The sequence below is a fragment of the Pelecanus crispus genome, chromosome 21 (genome assembly GCF_030463565.1).
Source record: "Pelecanus crispus isolate bPelCri1 chromosome 21, bPelCri1.pri, whole genome shotgun sequence".
In the NCBI taxonomy this organism is placed as follows: Eukaryota; Metazoa; Chordata; class Aves; order Pelecaniformes; family Pelecanidae; genus Pelecanus; species Pelecanus crispus.
Window position 1 is genome coordinate 2,667,212 of NC_134663.1, and position 18,407 is coordinate 2,685,618.

The window sequence follows — 18,407 nt, forward strand, 5'->3', positions numbered from 1 at the left end:
CGTACTGAGAGGTGTGAGGCTGTTGCCTGGTAAAGGCAGCTTCTGCTTTACGGGTATGTGCGGTTTCCTGATAAGTGAGAATTTTACCTGTTGGTCCTCCTACCTTAATTGCCAGTTCCTGGGAACTGGTGTGTTTTTTCTCCTGCTTTTGCTGCTATTTGCATGCAGTCCTGTTTTAGTGCAACATTACGATGTCAACTGTCCCCGCCAAATTAGGAGACAGCTTTGGTGCCCATGTTTTCTGCGGATGCATATGGCATTTAGTCTGCATACGGTGGCTTTTTAAAACATGCTGAGGGGTGTGTTCAGTTGCTCTAGCAGCATAGCTTTTCTTCTTTCGGTATTTGAAGAGCATAATTTCAGTGGAAGTATGTTTCTGAGTGTATGCTCGTCTTGAGGCTTGGAACGAAAGCCTCCTGCTGAAAAGACTGTAATTCTTCCCCCCCCCCCCCCCCCCCCCCCGAAAAGAGACGTGTTGCTAACTTCTTCACTTCCATTTCCAGCTGTCCCATTTCCTCCCACGCAGCGGCTCACTCTGAAGGAGGTGTTTGAGGATGGGAAGCCTAGGCTTGACGTCTTGAAGAGCCACTTGGTAAAGGAAGGGCGCCTGGAAGAGGATGCGGCGCTGAAGATCATCAACGATGGGGCTGCCATCCTTAGGCATGAGAAGACAATGATTGAAGTGGAGGCTCCGATCACAGGTCAGAGAGCTTTCTGCAGCTGGAGTCCTAAATAAGGGCCATCTAGGAAACATGAGCCGCTCAAAGTAGCGGGTTTTCTGCTGTGTTCCTTCCATCAGCAAGGTTTTTAAATTGCCTGAACTCTCAGAAGAGGGGGTTTTGTTGGTGTAGATCGAGTACATCTTTGCAGAAGCTGGATGTAAAGCAGGGGTGGCTTGGGTCAAAGCATAGCCACGCTATGCTCCTTGTTGCTGTCACGACCTTTCTTTTCTTAGCATGTAATTCTGTCCCTCTTTTGTGCTGTTCTTCCTCCCCTAGTGTGTGGTGACATTCACGGGCAGTTTTTTGACCTGATGAAGTTGTTTGAAGTTGGAGGATCACCCAATAACACCCGCTACCTCTTCCTGGGAGACTACGTGGACAGAGGCTACTTCAGTATAGAGGTGACAAATAAAGTTGAGCCCGGGGCTGCTAGTACTAAACTAATCAAAAGCGTTGAACTAAACTTGCAAATATAGACCTCTCTTACGCTGGATTTTATGCTCTAGTTTTGCATGCAAGGAAGAACATGTTGTAGGTAACTTACAGTATGGTTTTTGGCAGAAGAGTGATGTCCAAATGTCATGATTTTGAATTGAATCCTCACCCTGTGACAGAGTTAAACAGCAGCAGTGGGGTTAATGACTAAACTCTGGCTTCTGAACTCGAGTTTTAATATCACTTGTAGCTGTCAGTCAGGGGAACAAGAGGGAGAGTTGATTGTATGGTGCAGGCAACAGGATCCTACCAGGCAGTGGCAAGCAAATGTTTAAAAACTTGCAGGATTCAGCTTAGCAGGGAAAAGAAAGCGCTACGCTACTGAGTCACTGCTTCCCTACCGTCCCCCTGAAAGCATCAACCTCGCAATGCCAGAGACGGGGTCAGGAGAAAGGAGCAATAAATCACCTGGGCTGTTGTACATCTTGCTGTGACCCAGGAGCTTAGTGCCGAAGCATTTGATTGTGTATCTCGCCCGTGTGACAATCTGCTCTGTCACAGTAACGCTGTCACCTTACCGACACCAGCCAAACATCTGGCGTCGTGTTAGGATTTTGCAGCTCTGTGGGATGCCGCCGACCAAGCATTGGGTAACTGCAAATTGTTGGTCTTAAAGGGCAAAGTAATCAATGGGTTCCCATGGTTGCTGCTGGCTCGCTGAAGGCCTGGGAGCAACAGAGCAGGTAGTATGGGAGAGATATTAGCTTCTGGTTTTGCAGAGGCAGAGCTGCGTGGAAAAGGAGTGCTTATTCCAGTTGGAGGCAACATCATGGGGGGCATGTGGGGAAATGGGGGCGTGAAAGGTGGCAAAACTGGCCTGCATGCCACAGTGCAGGAACAGGTGAGCCGTTGGGTCTGCAGAGGAATCTTTCTCGGTTAAATTTTGGGGAGGAACTCTCAACGGACAACGATGAAGGTGGTTAGTGAAAGTGCTTCTTTGAAGGATTCTGCAGAGGATTTAGGAGGGGACTGTTGAGAGCTTGTGCTTTAGCAGCATTCTGGCTTCCTTCCAGCCTTGCGCTTCGTGTGTTCCTAAATACTGACGGTGAGCCAAGGTGTGATGACGAGCACTTTCCGGGGTAGCAGGGACGGATGCTCGAAAAGTGGGGTTGGGGCTGTTGGGATTTCTGGTGGTGCTGGCAGTGGGAGCCTCGTAACCCCTGGGGAGGAAGGGGAGGAACAGGCATCTGACCGCTTGTTTAAATGGCTTGGCTTGTGCACGTTGGGTTTGCAGTTTAAGTGTATTTACCTGGAAAAGAGATTATATTATACCACAGCAACTCTTTCTGAAATAAGAAGTGATATTTTTTTTGGGTATTAACCAAGAAACCTTCAAACGAGAGTTGTCGCACCCTCTGTCTACACATGAATTTTACAGATCCTGGGCGGTGAAGTGCTTCTCCCACTCTCTGCTCTTACCCCGCGATTGATCTGACATGGGGATTTTACTCCCGGATCTGCAGAAGTGAGTGCCTGAGCTGGGGATCAGTGCCCTCACCTCTCTACACTGTGATAGCATGGAAGAATTCCAGGGGGATGGAATCCGCCTTGGAGAACAGAAGTGGTGGGAAGAGGCGTTTTATCTTTTTTTGAGGAGGAAGGTCTGAAAATTATAGGTAACCCTCATCAGGTCTCTGTTGTGGCCTGATGCTCTGACCCAGGGCCCGTGCCAGGCAGCCCGGTGTTTTCAGGCTTGAGAGCCTTGGGGCAGTCGGTCTTCGTCAGCTCTGAGCAGGAAGTTTCATGCTGCTCTTGACCCTCTTCCTTCCCCTTTCCCCCCACATCTGCAGAGGGAAAGCCACCGAGCGCTCCGTTACCCTACGGAGCTAGCATTGATCTTTCACGAATCAGGGTGGGCTTTGATTAGTACATGCGGGGGCTGATCCAAATGTCACTGATAAAGCAGAATCTAGAAGACTTGATTCCCTTGTTCCTATTGATGTGTGCCTCTTCTTTCCACCTACTGCGCAGTGCAGCCGATATGTTTTAAGAGATTCCCACCTGGGTGTGCAGAAACTGGTTTCTATAGTGAAGCAACAGGAGGTTTGCAGCTGGTGTGGAGGATCGCTACAAGCAGAGAGTTAACAATGCCGAATGGGTGTCTTTGCATTATATATATAGATATATATCTTAAAGACTATATTTTATAATGCAGAGCTGTAGCAGCTGGCCTCTGAAGCGTAGAGAGGGCTGATCTGTGAGCGTTTCGGGTTTGGAGTTTCGATCACGTTATCCCAGAGGCTCAGGTGATGGAAAGGCAATCCCGGTTTCCCTGTGCTCTCACCGCTGGGAAGGTGGAGAGAGCCAGCATCGTCAGGCTTTCATGAGTCACCACACAAACTTGTGCATCCATGTGCTGGGTGGGGAATATTATCGAGCGCCTGCCCAGAGCAGCTGATAATCATGACCTTTTAACTGAATGAAATAGGAGGTAATTGTATAATTGCATCCTGATGCAGGCAATCAGGAAACAAGATGCAAAACTGGGGGCCAAGGAGGTGTTAAGGTAAACTGTGTTCCTTGTTAGCAGCCCAAATAACCCTTGCGAGCTTTCCCCACTGCTGCCAGTATTTGGTTGTCAAGGTAAAAGGAGCAGTTTGTGGCTCAGACAAAACCTTTAAAAACCCCGAAAGCCTCTGTTCGTCAGCTCAGCTGGATGTCTTCAACAAATTATTTCTGGGCCTCTGGCTTAGGGAAATTCTCAGTTAAAAACGTTCATCGTTCATGCCCAGTAAGTATAATGAGGCCATGAAGCGTGGTTTGGTGGTGTTTTGTTTTGTTGCTGCTTTTTTTTTTTTTTTTTTTTTTTTTAAAGAAAAGGGTTGTGGGGGAAGAGGGGAGGGAAGCAACCATGTGAAAGCTGAGATGGCTGATACCTAGTGGAAGAGGCCTCTGCAAAGCGTTTGCTTTCAGTCCGTGCCACAAAGCCCGCTGCGACAACCAGACTAACCGGCCACGGACTTGAAACATCGTAGTGAAGGGGCTGACCGGCAGCACGGAAATTGGGCTAAACACCTCCATTTGGAGATGCTGATGCGGCAGCATCCTGATGAAGGATTCTCTCGTCAGTCTGCAAGTGGGAAAGATGCTTCCTTCAAAGTGCTTTAAGCTTTTAGTTACGTCTCCGCGCCCTTGTGCACGAGAGGTCTGTGCCATGTAAGTCAGTGCAGGACCATTCTGGTCCATGAGGCCAGAACTGCTGGAATCCAATGAATAAAATTGTTTTATTAAATGATAAAGTGAAACAATTATTACGACCAAAAATAGAATCTATGGAAAGAGTAGATTTATCAGTAAAGATGGCATGATAAGAGCATACACCTTTGCCAGACTAGTTTTTCAAATCCAGTGATAATGGCACACATGATCATTGTCTAATTATGGAACTGTAAGTACAGTAATCTCTCCAGGGTTGGATGCAGTGTTTTATCCAGAACAATATTAAAGAGATCCAGTCGATGTTGTAAGGTGCAAGCGAACGTAGATCCGTGGGCTGAACGCGGGACCGGGATGCAGGAGTTTTGCCGTGCTGTTTCTTCTGTGCCTGCTCCGGGAGGAGCTGGCAGGCTCGACATTTATGACTTTCTTGTAAATGCCAGGTTTTGTAAACGGTATGAGGGATTACGGTGTGGCTTGCTGCAGGCAGGGTTGGCAGCAGCCCCTCTTGCATTTGCTTTGGGTTGCAGGTAGCAGTTCCTCTCGGAGTTCCCCCGCTGTGACCTGCTGAGTTTTCCCCTTGTGAGTGAGGGGGGGGAATCAAATGGGGGCACAGGCGTGAATGCTTGGCTTTGGGCTCCGAACTGGTAGGCAGAATAGGGAGAGAAGTAGAGTATTTAAGCTTAGTAAGCCATAATTGTCTGGAGTTGCTACTAGGCTATTGTAAACATGCAGTAATCAATTCCTGGGCACGGTGCCTTGAAAGTCTGGGAAAGGGATCTGTACAAAATGCCAGGAAGCATCTGAGGCATGCGAGTGTAGAAACCTCCCTTGTTCCTCGTTCCAGCCCCTCCGGAGCTCGCGAGGGCTGTTGAATGTCCTTTACTCATCGTTACCCCACTAGTACCTGGCAGCCCCCACGTCCTTGTGAAATAGCTGCAGACCGCGGGGAGCTGCAGCGATGCTGAAGATGTTTGCTCTCGACATCTGCGGTTTGCTTGCTGTGCATCCAGGAAGAATTGTGGTGCCGAGTGACCCCATTCACTTCAATTTCACTTTAAAACACTTCGAATGTATTTTTAAATACTTCTCCTGCAAGTTGCTGACCTTCTGTACATCCCAAATCCTCCTCTTCATTGATGGTGTGTCTCTACTTTCTTGCTTTGCTTTGAACCAGTGATGCCAGGGCTGGTTGCTTTCTCCAGTCCTTAGCAAGTCGCCTGGTTCATTTATAGTGACTTTCACTTTTCAGCTCTCATGCTAGCCCAGAAAAGTAACATTTAGGTTGCAAACAGAGGAGATTAAAGCTTTAAATCACAGAATAATTATAAATGGTTTTGTTGGGAACATTGCTCCTATTAACAGATGCAGTAAAACGTTATTTTTGCTAGCCTTAACTACAGCTTAAATTACCTGCCACTGGCCCTGTTTCTGTTCAATTTTAAAACTCAGAATTTGCTATCCAGTCTTTTTCTGCGGGGTTGAATTCTGAGTTAGACACAGACGGGTGCTTTACAGCTCCTTGGGGTTTTAGGGATCCCTGCATGTAGCTGGAATGACTAATGTAGAGCTTACCTTGCAGGTTCAGTGCTTAAATACCATGATCTCTAAGGTGTCTGTACTGGAAACTACACTTGAAACTGGTTTATTTTGGTTCTGGAGGCTGTTTCCATACCACAGCAGCTGGTTCCCAGAGATCTGTGCACCAGATCAGCAACGTTTTTAAGTGTAAAACTGTTGACAGACTTCATAGTTCACGCTCTCGAAGTGTGTGTCGTTTCTGTAGCATGTCAGCCTAAAGGGTAAGCTCTTATTAGAGACTTTAATCCAGATCTTCAAGCTTGCTGTCATTATGGGTTGTCCTTCCCGCACTCAAAATCAACAAGGGAAATGTGATAACATTTCCCCATGCTAGATACCTGCTGATTTAGCTGTCAGCTTGACAACGTATAGCACAGAAGGGTGAGCGCGCTTGCTTTCCAGCCCTTCCCTTCTTCACGTAGCCTCTTAGGAAAGCCACCACGAAATATTTCTGGGAGCCTGCTGAAAATGATTGTTTCAGTTTGACTTTGGTCCGTGCCTCATCAAAGATGATCTTTTTACAGGTGTTGCTGCTCAGATAGGGGATGTGGGAAGCCCTCTTCAAAGCCAGAAGGTTTTACTAAGCTTGTTTTTTGGCTAGGCTTTTCCTGTTTTGAACTTGAACTTCACATGACTGTAGCGTAAGCAGAAAAACAGAGGGGGGGCCAAGTCAGTGGGGAAGATCAAGTTTAAGTTTTCTAGTGTTTAATGCACTTGATAAAATGTCTGTCGAGATGGCTGGCTGTCGTAGCTGATGGTCTCTGGTTTTGATTGCAGCGGGACATCTGGAGCGCACATCTCGCTGCACAGCTGGTTTTGCTTTGCTGCTCTGAAAATGGGTGCTTTTTGCTTCGGTTTCTGCTGGAAGGAAAAGCTGCCCCCACCCAGCCCAGAGCCGGTTTCAGTTGAATGCGATCTCATTTGTCACTTCTCCAACTCAGGCCTAATATAGAGAAATGCTCAGTGTGGCTTTCCCCCACTGGTGAAGTTGGCCAAGATAAGATCTACTGCCAATTATGGAGCTGGGTTTCTATCAGGGTTCCACTTTGAATTCAGCTTGTTGGGTGTCTTCCCAGAAACACTTAGTGAAGTCTACGGATGATTAGTGCCCTATAAAAGGTTTTTATTACACGCCATCTCCTCCTTCCCTTTCTTACAGTGTGTGCTGTATTTATGGAGTTTAAAGATAAATCATCCCAAAACATTGTTCCTCCTTCGAGGGAACCATGAGTGCAGGCACCTCACAGAATACTTCACCTTTAAGCAGGAATGTAAGTATCAGCAGTGTAAGGATTTGAATATATTAATGCGTTGTGACCGGGTGTGGGTCTTAATTTTTGTGCCTGCCACGAGTGGTATCAGTTAGCTCTGGAGCTGTAAAAACCTGTCGTCTTTTTTTTCCTGCATACATAGCTCTTCTCCTGTTTCAGCTCCTGCTAAAAGGACAAAAAAAAATCTAAATGTGTAAGTCCTGTAAAGTACCAAGTGCATGTGGATGTGGCCTTCTGGTTACAAAGAATGAGCATGGATGGAAGAAATGCGAACACATCTTCCCTGTCTTGCTGATGAGCCAGTTGCACGCACCGCCCCCCCCGCCCCGACTTTCAGGCCCAGCAACATATAATTACTGCCAAATGACTTTCAGCTCCAGATTGTGCAGCTGGGATCAGTGATTACAATTGGAAGCAAATAAAGGATTTGTTCCTCAGTGTTTGCACTAGGGAGAATCATTACCTTTAAGATCATTTTAGTTGAGTTAAAGATAGTTTTGTGCAGCATTTACATATTTTTAAACCAACGATGATGAAAGGTTGGGGAATGACCCCTCTCCCTGAGGATGACAGTCATTCCTCCAAGCAATAAAAAAAGGCATACACCAGCAACATGCGGCTCTCTATTAGGGAATAGTTGCTCAAGGACCCGACCTCAAGAAACAGTTACAGGCAAGGCACGAGTCCAATCTTTAGCCCTTCAGCTCTGGGTGCTGCTGGACAGGGTAAGGCTGATAGGTACCGAGATAATGACATCTGTTTACTCAGAAATGAGTTGGAAAACACCAGCCAGCTCTCTGCTGGATACTGTAGTCATCAGATGGTGGTAGATGAGCTCCTGTTGAGCTGGGCTCAATTTGAACCAGAAAGCCAGAGGTGATGGGGTTTTTTTTTCCCCTTTGGAAAACAGAAGATACTGCCTTTCCGCTTCCTGTATTGTAGCGTGCAGCTGAAAAAACCTGTTAGTATCTCTGAAATAAAGCTGGAGGAAAGGTAAACTTTCCACTCGTGCACTTTTTTTGCTTTAGACAGCGGCGGGTTTTATAGCAGTAACGGGGCTCTCCCAAAGATGTGGCTGTGTTAATGTATTGCTGCCCTGCGGATGCAAGACGACACGCGCTTGACGTGCGGTGATCTCTGCTCTGATGGGAAGTCTTGAGAGAGATTTCTGAACATAACTTGGAGGCTTGCTGTAAAAGCCGAGCTGCTTTTGGAAAGGCCGTGGTATCTCTGTTTAATGTATCGAAACATCCTCTTCGCCTCTTAGGATGAGGCATCCAATGGAGATTGCGATCGCTTGTAGCCCTGAAAGATCCCGTGTGAAGATTCGTTTAACTGCAGGCATCTTGGTCAACTTCTGACTCAAAGCACTTGTGTCCAGCCGAAAAGGCAATTCCTATCTTAAGTGATTGTGTAATATTGCTGTGCCAAATTAAACAGCTGCTGCATTTCCCAGTGTATAATCTGCTTAGCAGCTGAGGCTGGTAAGGCTCTTTGAGTCTAGAGGTGCAGTGTGAATGTAGGAGGGCGATGGGATGGCTTTATTAGTATCCCAAGTTTTCTATTACAGTGGCAAGCGCCTAGCCTCTTTTCTATGCTAATCTTAGTGCAGGTGTTCTAGAAAATAGCTTGAAGGGAGATTAATATTCTTGGCCATGTTCAGATTACTGTGAAGCCTTTTTATCTTCGTGTCCAATAAGCATTTTCTAAGTCAGCATTTTCACTAGTACACGGGTGCAAAGTTTGGCTTGGTGGGCCATAGATGTAGAGTTTCCATATCACCTTAGGAGTTAGGTTCCTTGAACTTAATTATCAGCACTTTGGTTGATCAAAGCTTTGCTTAATGCTTCTTATATCATGTAGGTTTGGATGCATGAATGACTCCCCCTTTAAAAAAAAAAAAAAAGAAAAATATTTTAAAAAAAAAAAAGCTCTGCTTTCAGCCTGAGCAGTCTTTGTTGTGTAAATGGGTAAATTAATTCAATTCTTCCCTCTCTTCCCCTCCCTGTCCCCCATCTTTCCAGGTCGAATCAAGTATTCGGAGCGAGTGTACGACGCGTGTATGGATACATTTGACTGTCTTCCTCTTGCTGCCCTCTTAAACCAGCAATTTCTATGCGTTCATGGAGGACTGTCTCCAGAAATCACGTGTCTAGATGACATTAGGAAAGTAAGTAATCTCCGTGGTCCTTTCACTTAGCTTACAATTAATAGTGTGGTTAATGGCTTGCTTGGTTCTTGCATGGAGTTCCAGGTTGAGGCTCCTGTGCTCTGCACGCCCACACCGTAGGGGTGCGTGTGCTGCTGCAGCTTTCACCAGCGTTGTCCTGATTTCATGTACATTTTTCAGTTAGACAGGTTTAAGGAGCCTCCGGCCTTTGGTCCAATGTGTGACCTGCTCTGGTCCGATCCATCAGAGGATTACGGCAATGAGAAAACGCTGGAGCATTTTGCCCACAACACTGTTCGGGGCTGCTCCTATTTCTACAGGTAAGTGGTGTTTTAGGGGGCTCCGATGGCCTAGAGCTTTTTGTCTCCCCTTACGCTAAGGGAGAGTATGGGGAGAGAAATTGCTATTCAGATCAGTCTGTGGGACTTTACAGTGTACCTGGCTCTGAAATAGTCTTCACTTGGCTCTAATGCACAAAATCTTGTTTGTTTTTTTCTTCTTCTGTAATATTGCTCTCTCTTTGGATATGTTGCTCTATGAAATTGTGGTATTGGACGGCAGAGATGATGCTTTTAACTGGCAGGGTGCCTTTTGAATGGTCTTCAGGCATTGGACAGTACCAGGAGCTCTAGGAAATAATCTTTTTCCTGTCTAAAAGAGAAGCATTTGTGCTGACAGACCACTTGTAGCCCGCCTGATAGGATTTGGCACCAGAGGTCTGTTTAACAGAATGCTTTGCAATTAATTTTTGAGTGATGTAATCCATACTGGCCTTGTTTGGGGATGCTGGACAGAAACCAAAAGGATGCTGCAAGTGGCTGGTTCCTGAAACCAAGACCATGGGTGCCCTCTGTTCTCCTGTGCTACGTGCTAATGTATACTTGCTTTTTGTTTTCCAGTTATCCTGCAGTTTGTGAATTTTTGCAGAACAATAGTTTGTTATCTGTAATCCGAGCTCACGAAGCCCAGGACGCTGGGTAAGCGCTGCAGCCTGGTAGCTGAGCAGGCTCCCTCTGCGTTCGCGCTGTCCTTAGCAAAACCGGTATGTTTAACACTTGACCTGTTTTTCAGATACCGAATGTACAGGAAGAGCCAGACAACAGGCTTTCCGTCATTAATCACAATCTTCTCTGCACCAAATTACCTAGATGTCTATAACAACAAGGGTAAGGCTGGCAAGGCCAGGGCTCTGCTGCTGTTCAGATGTCAGTGCTGTCCTCGCGCACTTAGGAAATCCCTCTCCATCTTCCTTTGCCTTGCCTGTTCTGCCCTCTCCTCTAGTTGCATTCTTACGCATGAAATGAAAAAGAGCTTTATATATTAAACCGATGGCAGCTGGGGAGCTGGAAGTGGCTGCGTTCTCTGACTCGAAGACTTAATGTATTACTGTGACAATTAGCTGTCAAGTTATAAAGCCTAGAATAATGCTTTCATTTCCAGCCACATGACAACTAAGCGCTATTGATGAATGCTGCCATAAAAAAGAAGCTGCTGGTATAGGCAAGCTTTTAGCTTCACTGTGCCCCTAAAACCATATGAGTATGATGGGGAACTTTCCTCAGCTGTGGGTTTTTTTGCCACCCACTTTGGATCTTGGCCCTGTGTTCATCACTTCTGATTCGGATAAATTTTAACAGCTTTCTTAAGTTGACCTTTGCTATTATGATGAGCTTTAGTGACACAACGTAATGGGTAAACTGAAAAATACTGCTTAAGCCTTCTCATTTTGGAGAGCTGGCAGCTTGATTCTGCGTGAGCGCAACCTCTTGTTGATAATGAAGTTTTGTTAGTGCAGGTACAACTCCCAGAAGCGGACAGCGCTTATGGACATGGGTCATCTTTTCCTTTTTCTCTCCTAGCTGCTGTACTGAAATATGAAAACAATGTCATGAACATCAGGCAGTTCAACTGTTCCCCTCATCCATACTGGCTTCCAAACTTCATGGATGTCTTCACATGGTCTTTGCCTTTTGTAGGGGAAAAGGGTAAGAGATATTTGGATTTCTGGTATGGTTGCCCGGTGACTGGTCACAGTACCCTGAGTGTTAGAAACCTGTCCCACGGGCTATTAAATGTGGTGGGAGTGTGTTGTAACTCATTAATATTAGATAGTACTGGAAGTAGTTCAGGTGTAAGGAGATCTGCATATTACTGGGTAAAGTTAATGTGAAAATAGTTGTTGATACCTGGTTTAGAAAGCTTTTACCAATAAAACGATCCCTTCTTGCTATTTCTGCGTGGCTGATGGAGCCGATCTTGGGTGATGTAGCCCCACCTCAAGAATTTGGAGACATTTCTCTTGCTCTGGGTTTGCAGCAGAGAAACTAAAATCTCCTGTTGGCTTGTGGCCCACCAAAGAGAAAGCATTCAGTTCAATTTAAAGGCTTATTTCATTCTGAAGGAGGCGAGGCAGCTTAAAATATGACCAAGACTTTGCTTTAATTTCTCAGCAAAAGGGTTTTTACATCTCCCGGTGAGTTTAAATTCCACTCCAGTGTTTTATGTTTGGAGTATGACTTAAAGGTCTGAAGTGCCAAAGGGTTTTTTTGACTTTGAGGAACCAAAGGTTGAATTCCCCCCAGATTTGACGTTCTTGGAGCCAGGTGGCCTGTTGTGCAGGTCGGCGTGGGGAGGTGGGACCTTCAGCGGGCCCAGGCTGTTCCGCATGAACGTTGGCACCCTGCTCCCTATGTCTGTTTCATCTGTGATGTGCTTGGACTGCATCCACCTCCTTGGCAGAAGGTGTAAAGTATGTCGTCTGCTCTGGGTACTGCTGCGAGGTACCAGCAGTATGCGGCTAAAAGTGTCTTTGGGCTTCCACTTCCAGAGTATAAACGACCTTGAAATCGTTTGCTTGTCCAGCTCGTCCTCCAAATACCTCTTGTCTGCCAAGTGTGCGCACCAGGCCTCTCTAATCTTCCTGTCTGTACTTCTTACAGTCACTGAAATGCTCGTTAACATCCTCAACATATGCTCCGATGATGAGTTGATTTCAGATGGTGATGAGACATTGGAAGGTAAAAAACGCTGTTATGACCGAGCTAGTAACAGTGGGGGGGGTGAAGGTGGGGAAGGTGTATGATGCTAGCTCAAGAGTGATCAGCACTTGATTTATAGCTGGATGCCCAGCCAGGGTCTCCAGTTCTTTTTTGGCCAACCCTTGTGCAGTTCTGGGTAGGAAACAATTTTTTTTTTTTTTCCTTTGCTATTCAGTCACAGAGAAATTAAATTATATTCACTGCGACAGACGCTTCTCGCCAGCTACTCTGGAGAATGGCTTCCTGCTCCTTACAGAGACTGCTTCCCAAGTGGTTATTTTTTCCCCCAATTCAAAATTTTCTGCACCAAAATATCTACCCAATCTTCTCATCTGTTGCAGTGAACTCCTCTGTAAAAGCGGCTTCTCATGTCGCCTCAAAAAAAAAAGCAGAATGCAGTTTTTGGCCCTGGTTTTAAGCTATGCCTGAAAGGGACGAAAGAGTTGCTGAGCTGATCTGCAGTTTCTATATCGGGGGGATCGCTTGAGAGCGAGGTGGTGACCTAGAGGAAGCTCAGGCGCAGACGTGGGGCATGCAGCGAGAAGTGGGGCCGTGAGCATGCGCGGGGGGGTCCGGGGGAGCTGCCTGTACAGATCCGTGTAGGGCGGAGGACAGTCAGTCCCGCAGAGAAGCAGAACACCGTTGTGGTACAAGGTGCCGCTGCTTCGGTCAACAGGTTGAAACTTTAACCCGCTTCTCCCATTGCATTTCGTTTTTGGTTTGGTTGTTTTTTTTTTTCTTTCTCCCTCCCATGAAAATTAAATTTGTTTCTTCTATCTCTGTCTTCATCTACTTGTTTCTTGGTGTCTCCTCTCCCTGAAGATCACTACATTTCAAGCTATCAGAAAGGTACCCAGCTAGAATTTGCTACAAGCTTAATTTTCACTGCCTGTGCCACCAGATTCCTTGGAGTGGATTTGAATAGCTGACTAGTTGGGCAGTCTCTTCATCCCCTTTCAGTTTTAACATAAGCGCCGTGTGTTTTTTAACCCTTCTGCGTTCCTCCAGGAACTTGAGAAACGGGGTCACGTTTCTATCTGACTTCTGAATGCAGCCACTTAGTGCATGGCTGAGCCATCGGTGCATGTTAGACCTCCGGTTTGGCTTGTACTGTCCTAATGTGTAGTTGGGCCATGTGAGGAATCTCAGCTGAGAGGAGATGTATTTGTTACCTCTTTTACTTTGATTTTTGTTTGTTTTCAGTTACCCTCCATGCTTTTCTCTCATGTTCGGTCTGTATAGCGGAAGGGGAGTTCACATATCTCACTTTGTGTTTGCGTGGGGTCAAAGCAGAGTTGCAAGGCTCCGGCCAGCCATTCACTGTGCGCGTTGGATGCCAAAGCTGATGCTTGCGTGACACTCCTCCCCGCGGCGAGCACAGCCCGGTGTTCTGCGGTGTTCATCAGCAGTCAGATTCGTCAGTGTTCTGCCTTGCAAAACTGTGTCTACATGGCTGAGTCATTTGTGTTACATCCTGTGTAGTGTGATCAAACCCGGTGAGCTTCGAACAAGACCTATCCGATGCGTTTCCTTTGGTGGTTCTACTCTCTTTAGACCTTTAAGTCCGTGTGTCATCTCGTTGGTGTTGCCCTTCTCACTGCCATCCTGACTGCCATCCTCAGCACCGTTCTCTCGAGAGTGTAGCTGTCAATCTGTAAACCATGATTTCTTTTCCTGGAGTCAGGCAGGTGCTTCATACTGACATTACCTGTGCCTGGAAAGCGGGAAACCTTAAACATGCTGGTGTTTGTTTTTTTCTCTCCCTAAGGTGGGACAACAGTCCGTAAAGAGATCATCAGGAACAAGATTAGAGCCATTGGGAAGATGGCGCGCGTCTTCTCGGTTCTTCGGTAAGGAAGAAGCTTGTGATTTGGGGTCTGGGTAACGGGGGACATCGGGCAGGCAGAGTCCTGCTGGGGAAAAAAATCTTATGATAGTGTTGCTTCAGAGTAGATGGCAGAGGCTCGAGGCAGTGGTTTCTGTATGCCTGGTGGTCTGACTCTCAGAAACCTTCGTCTCGAGCAGCGGCACCTTTGCCAACAGAAATGCTGCCTATTAGGTATATTTAGCCGTTTCTGGATGCATTTGCTGTGCCGTAGCTCTGATGTGTCGTGGCCGAGTAAGCAGAGGTCCTATATTTACGAGGTGGGGTTGTGCTCGGTGCCCAGCGGATCGGACACGCGCTGCCTGCGGTCAGCGCGGGGCAGACTCCAGCTTTCGTGCCGCTGGCCGCTAATAGTCTTGCGTGGATCTAACTGAGCATCGTGTTAATCTCTCGGTAACTGGTTGCCTGTTATTTGCAGAGAGGAGAGCGAGAGCGTGCTGACTCTCAAAGGCCTGACTCCCACAGGTACACTGCCCCTGGGAGTGCTCTCAGGGGGGAGGCAGACCCTGCAGACTGGTGAGTATGAGCGATCCTCCTCTCTGCAACACTGCATCCCCTCTGCGGTTTTATACCTGGCCCTCAGCTGCCCCGAAAACTATTCGATCGGTTCCCGTAGGCGTGCTTCAGGGTGCCAGGGGACCTGAGAGATGGTTCAGGCCCACGGGGAGGAAGGATTCAGAAATAGGAAAAAGCAGAAATGTAGGTGGGGATGTGGAGAGCCTTCCAAGATGTCCCTGTATACCCTCCAGGAGGGGAGCATGAGGGAAAAAAAGACAACAAACAGCACCCCGCCTAAAGCATGTGTATTGCTTTATTGTATGTTTCTGCAACAATTTTATCGTTTATTTCCCTTCTAATGCTGCATGATAAGCATCCTCTGCTTCACCTATCTGCTGCTGTTGTGTGATAGTGTATATATGAATGTGACAGTAAACACGCTTGCTTGTTTGTTCTTCGTTAAACGAAACCCCTCCGATTTTGACCCTATGAAATTGTGAATCCCAAGCGGAGGAAGCTTAGATTTTGTTGAAGGAAGGAGATTCTTCCAGGCCTGTATGTTTCATATTACGACTTCTCGCAGCCCCATGGTTTTGATCTGGTTTTGGAGGTTTCTTTCCTGTGCTTGCTGGCCAAATACTTTGCTCCCTTCCTCAGCAGCCGTCTTATTAGTGTGCTGAGAGCAGGACTGAGCTAGCGATCTGCGTGCTTTAAACTCGCAGGGCAGGGAGATTGGCTGGTGGTCAGGGAATGAGTTATCATAGTAACATGTGTCCCCAGAGGGAATCCTGTAATCTAGTGTTTTAATCCTTTCCTGCCGCCAGCCTTTGAATGCTGGCATCTAAGCAGCCTGCTTTCCCCTTCCTATTAGCGCTGGGTAATTTCCTGCGGGCTCAGAAGAGGGCTTGTTCTGGGATTGCCTTGCCTTGATTAAATAGTTCACAAGTGAGAAACATGTAAATATTGCTGCCCGCTCCTTGGGGTGGGGAGGATGCGGTATCGCTCCCAAACTCATGGGTTTCTCTGCCCACAGAGGAGTATGAAATTTTTTTTTCTTTTTTTTTTTTATAGCAACCATAATGGTTTCTGTCGCCCCAGTTCTGCTGCAGGCATGGGAACAGAGCCTGAGTGGGAAGGCGGCTGTTGGCTGCTCGAGCCGAGCTGCAGCTCGCTCGTGGTGCCGCAGCTTTGCCCCTACAGCCGAGAGCGCAGGGAGCGGGTCGTGCTGCGACGCTCTCCTGCGCCTTCCCCTCTCGGGGGGTCCCTCTGAGGGGCTACCAGGCAGCTCCCCCCCCAGTAAGGAAGCTGAAATTTGTGCATCTCCCCGAGACAGGACAAACAAGCTGGACCTTTGCTGCTGCCTTACCTGACCCTGCCTGCCACCTCCTCCCGTGGTTGCAGGCTTCCCACCCCTTGCTGCTCCCGGCACCCCGTGCTCCCCTCAGCAGCACCCTGCTTTTCGCACCCTTCTCACGCTCCTTTCCCTGTCGTGCCTCTTTCTCTCACCCCTTCCCGTTTCGCACGTCCCTTTGCACCGCGGCCGTCTGCTCGCAGCAGCCTCCTGGTGAACATACAGGCTGGGTGCCCGTCTGCTCGGCAGGGAGAGGAGAGGGCTGCCCCCCTTTTGGGGTGCCTCTGCACCCCGAAAGAGGAGAGCGAGCTGCAGGTAGCAGTGACGGGGCCCCTTCCCTCCCTGAGCCTCCTGCCAACCTTTCGCAGCACGGCTTAGCAAAATGGGCTGAGTAAAGTCACCGAATCTGGAGCAAAGGTGTTCAGCTACAACTCCACTCTTCCTCCGTGGCCTCTCAAGGACCACGTGGCCTTTGTATTGTGTCCAGAGCAAAAAAAACTGTGGTGTTTTGAGGCTAAAAGCGGGGGATCTGTTCTAGGGAAGGGGCCTCCTCCCAGATGTTGAGGCAGAGACTACCAAAACTTGGCCAGCTGCTGCAGCAGATTTAGGAAGGGGGATGCTGCTCAGCTTTATGGTGCCTTGTTGCTTGGTAACACTTTTAGAGGTGGAGCTGAAGCCAAACTGGATTTGAAGCATCAGCATTTGAAGCATAATTTTTGTTACAATTCAAGGCATCGGGAGTGGAGCAGCCTGGTACCTGCTGCTGCCTGCCCTCCCCTGGAGAACAAACTGCCTTCTCTTCCCCGCCACTCCAAAAAGTCATCACATCCCTCAGGGTCGCTTCCCTTACATGGCTCCAGTGGCTGGGGCTTCGCTCTGGGATGAATTCCACATAATTTACCTTCTGAAGGTGGCCAGGACGCCCTAGAGCCACCAAACTGGGAGCAGGGGGGCTGTAAATGCAGGTGGAGACCCATGGCTTCGTCCGAGACTATCTCTGTCCTTGCCGTTGGGACGCCCGCATGCCCGAGCCCTCCAGTGCATGCAGCAGCAAGCCATCTCTCTGCTTCTCTGTTTCTTCCCATTGGATTTATCTGTGCGACGAGTCCAGCAAACATGAGGAAAGGACACTCCTCTGTGTCAGCGCTCAGCAGACGCTAAACCCGGGGGAGTTCCCTTTCAGCCCTTCCTCTCAAGCTCCTGTCACCTTTTTTTTTTTTCCCTCTTGCCACTTGGTTTTGATTACCGTTGTCTCCACTGGGGCTGGGAGGCTGTGGGCTCTGCGTTCGCAGCAATGATGTTAGATCACTCACTGTCACTCTTTTTTTCTGTCTTCATTTTTGCATGCCACTGTTCTTCTGTATTGCAGCCACAGTAGAAGCGGTAGAGGCACGGGAAGGTATGGCTAGAATCTGGCGAGAGACTCAAATCATCTCTGTGTGTGCGTGCGCTAATTTTAAAGAGCTTTATCAGCCTTATGGAAGCTTTTTACTCTTGCATCACCAGAAGTGGGGGAGGATGGGCCCCTGCTGGGAAGCAAAAAAACACACGGTGGGCTGGTTCAAGTCTATTTTAGCTTTAATGAGGCTATCACTTAGTGCGATACCTTTATTCTGAGAATGCCCTGTCTCCGGAGCGGTTTGTGCTCCGGTGTTTCAAGACCTTGGTGTTGGGGTCCTGCAATCTGATCTCGGATGCCTCGTGGCTGAGTTCATCCCCTGGGTAACTCGATCGGGTGAAGGCTGCCAGCACGCTTGGTCAAAATCATCTAGGAGATAGCGGATTGCGCGGCTCCGATGTAATCCTGGCCTTCCCCACAGGTGGGCCAAGGTGGTCCCGGTGTGGAGAAGCCATTTTCTCCCCATAGTTCCTGTAGAAATGACAGATTCACGACGTTACTGTCTGGGGAGGTTTTCTCCTCGATAGCTCCATTCGCCTACTGATGAATGGGGCCGTACCTCTGCGTAGAGAACTTTTTGATTACTAAGGGAGGCTTGTTTGTAAACCAGCCAAGTCCTTGTAAAAAGATTTGGCGCAAACCCCTTTTTCGTCAATTATCTGTAATACAAAGAAGTTAAACATTTGGTCCGTATCATCACCGCAAGGATGATGTACTCGGCCTCGTAGCGATGAAATGGAGTTACGCCTGCCCTCAGTGTGGGATTTCATCACTCGTGAGACTGCCTGTGTGTCTCCTGGTTATGCAAGAAGCGTTGTGTTTGCGATCCGAGGACTAGCCC

The 18,407-nt window shown here is 47.9% G+C and overlaps 1 protein-coding gene across 2 annotated transcripts in view; it reads left to right on the forward strand.

Moving 5' to 3' along the window:
* PPP3CC (protein phosphatase 3 catalytic subunit gamma) overlaps positions 1-18,407 on the forward strand; it is a 34,571-nt gene that overhangs the window by 15,443 nt on the left and 721 nt on the right. Inside the window, exons 2-13 of one of the 2 annotated variants that reach the window (XM_075723912.1) lie at positions 504-701; positions 999-1,123; positions 7,114-7,225; positions 9,250-9,395; positions 9,576-9,715; positions 10,295-10,372; positions 10,467-10,561; positions 11,255-11,380; positions 12,335-12,412; positions 14,202-14,283; positions 14,737-14,834; positions 17,537-17,566. In XM_075723912.1, the coding sequence (XP_075580027.1) occupies positions 674-701; positions 999-1,123; positions 7,114-7,225; positions 9,250-9,395; positions 9,576-9,715; positions 10,295-10,372; positions 10,467-10,561; positions 11,255-11,380; positions 12,335-12,412; positions 14,202-14,283; positions 14,737-14,834; positions 17,537-17,566 (1,138 nt within the window). In that variant the 5' untranslated portion in view covers positions 504-673. The remainder of the gene's footprint in view (positions 1-503; positions 702-998; positions 1,124-7,113; positions 7,226-9,249; positions 9,396-9,575; positions 9,716-10,294; positions 10,373-10,466; positions 10,562-11,254; positions 11,381-12,334; positions 12,413-14,201; positions 14,284-14,736; positions 14,835-17,536; positions 17,567-18,407) is intronic. The other variant, XM_075723914.1, reaches the window with a different exon arrangement.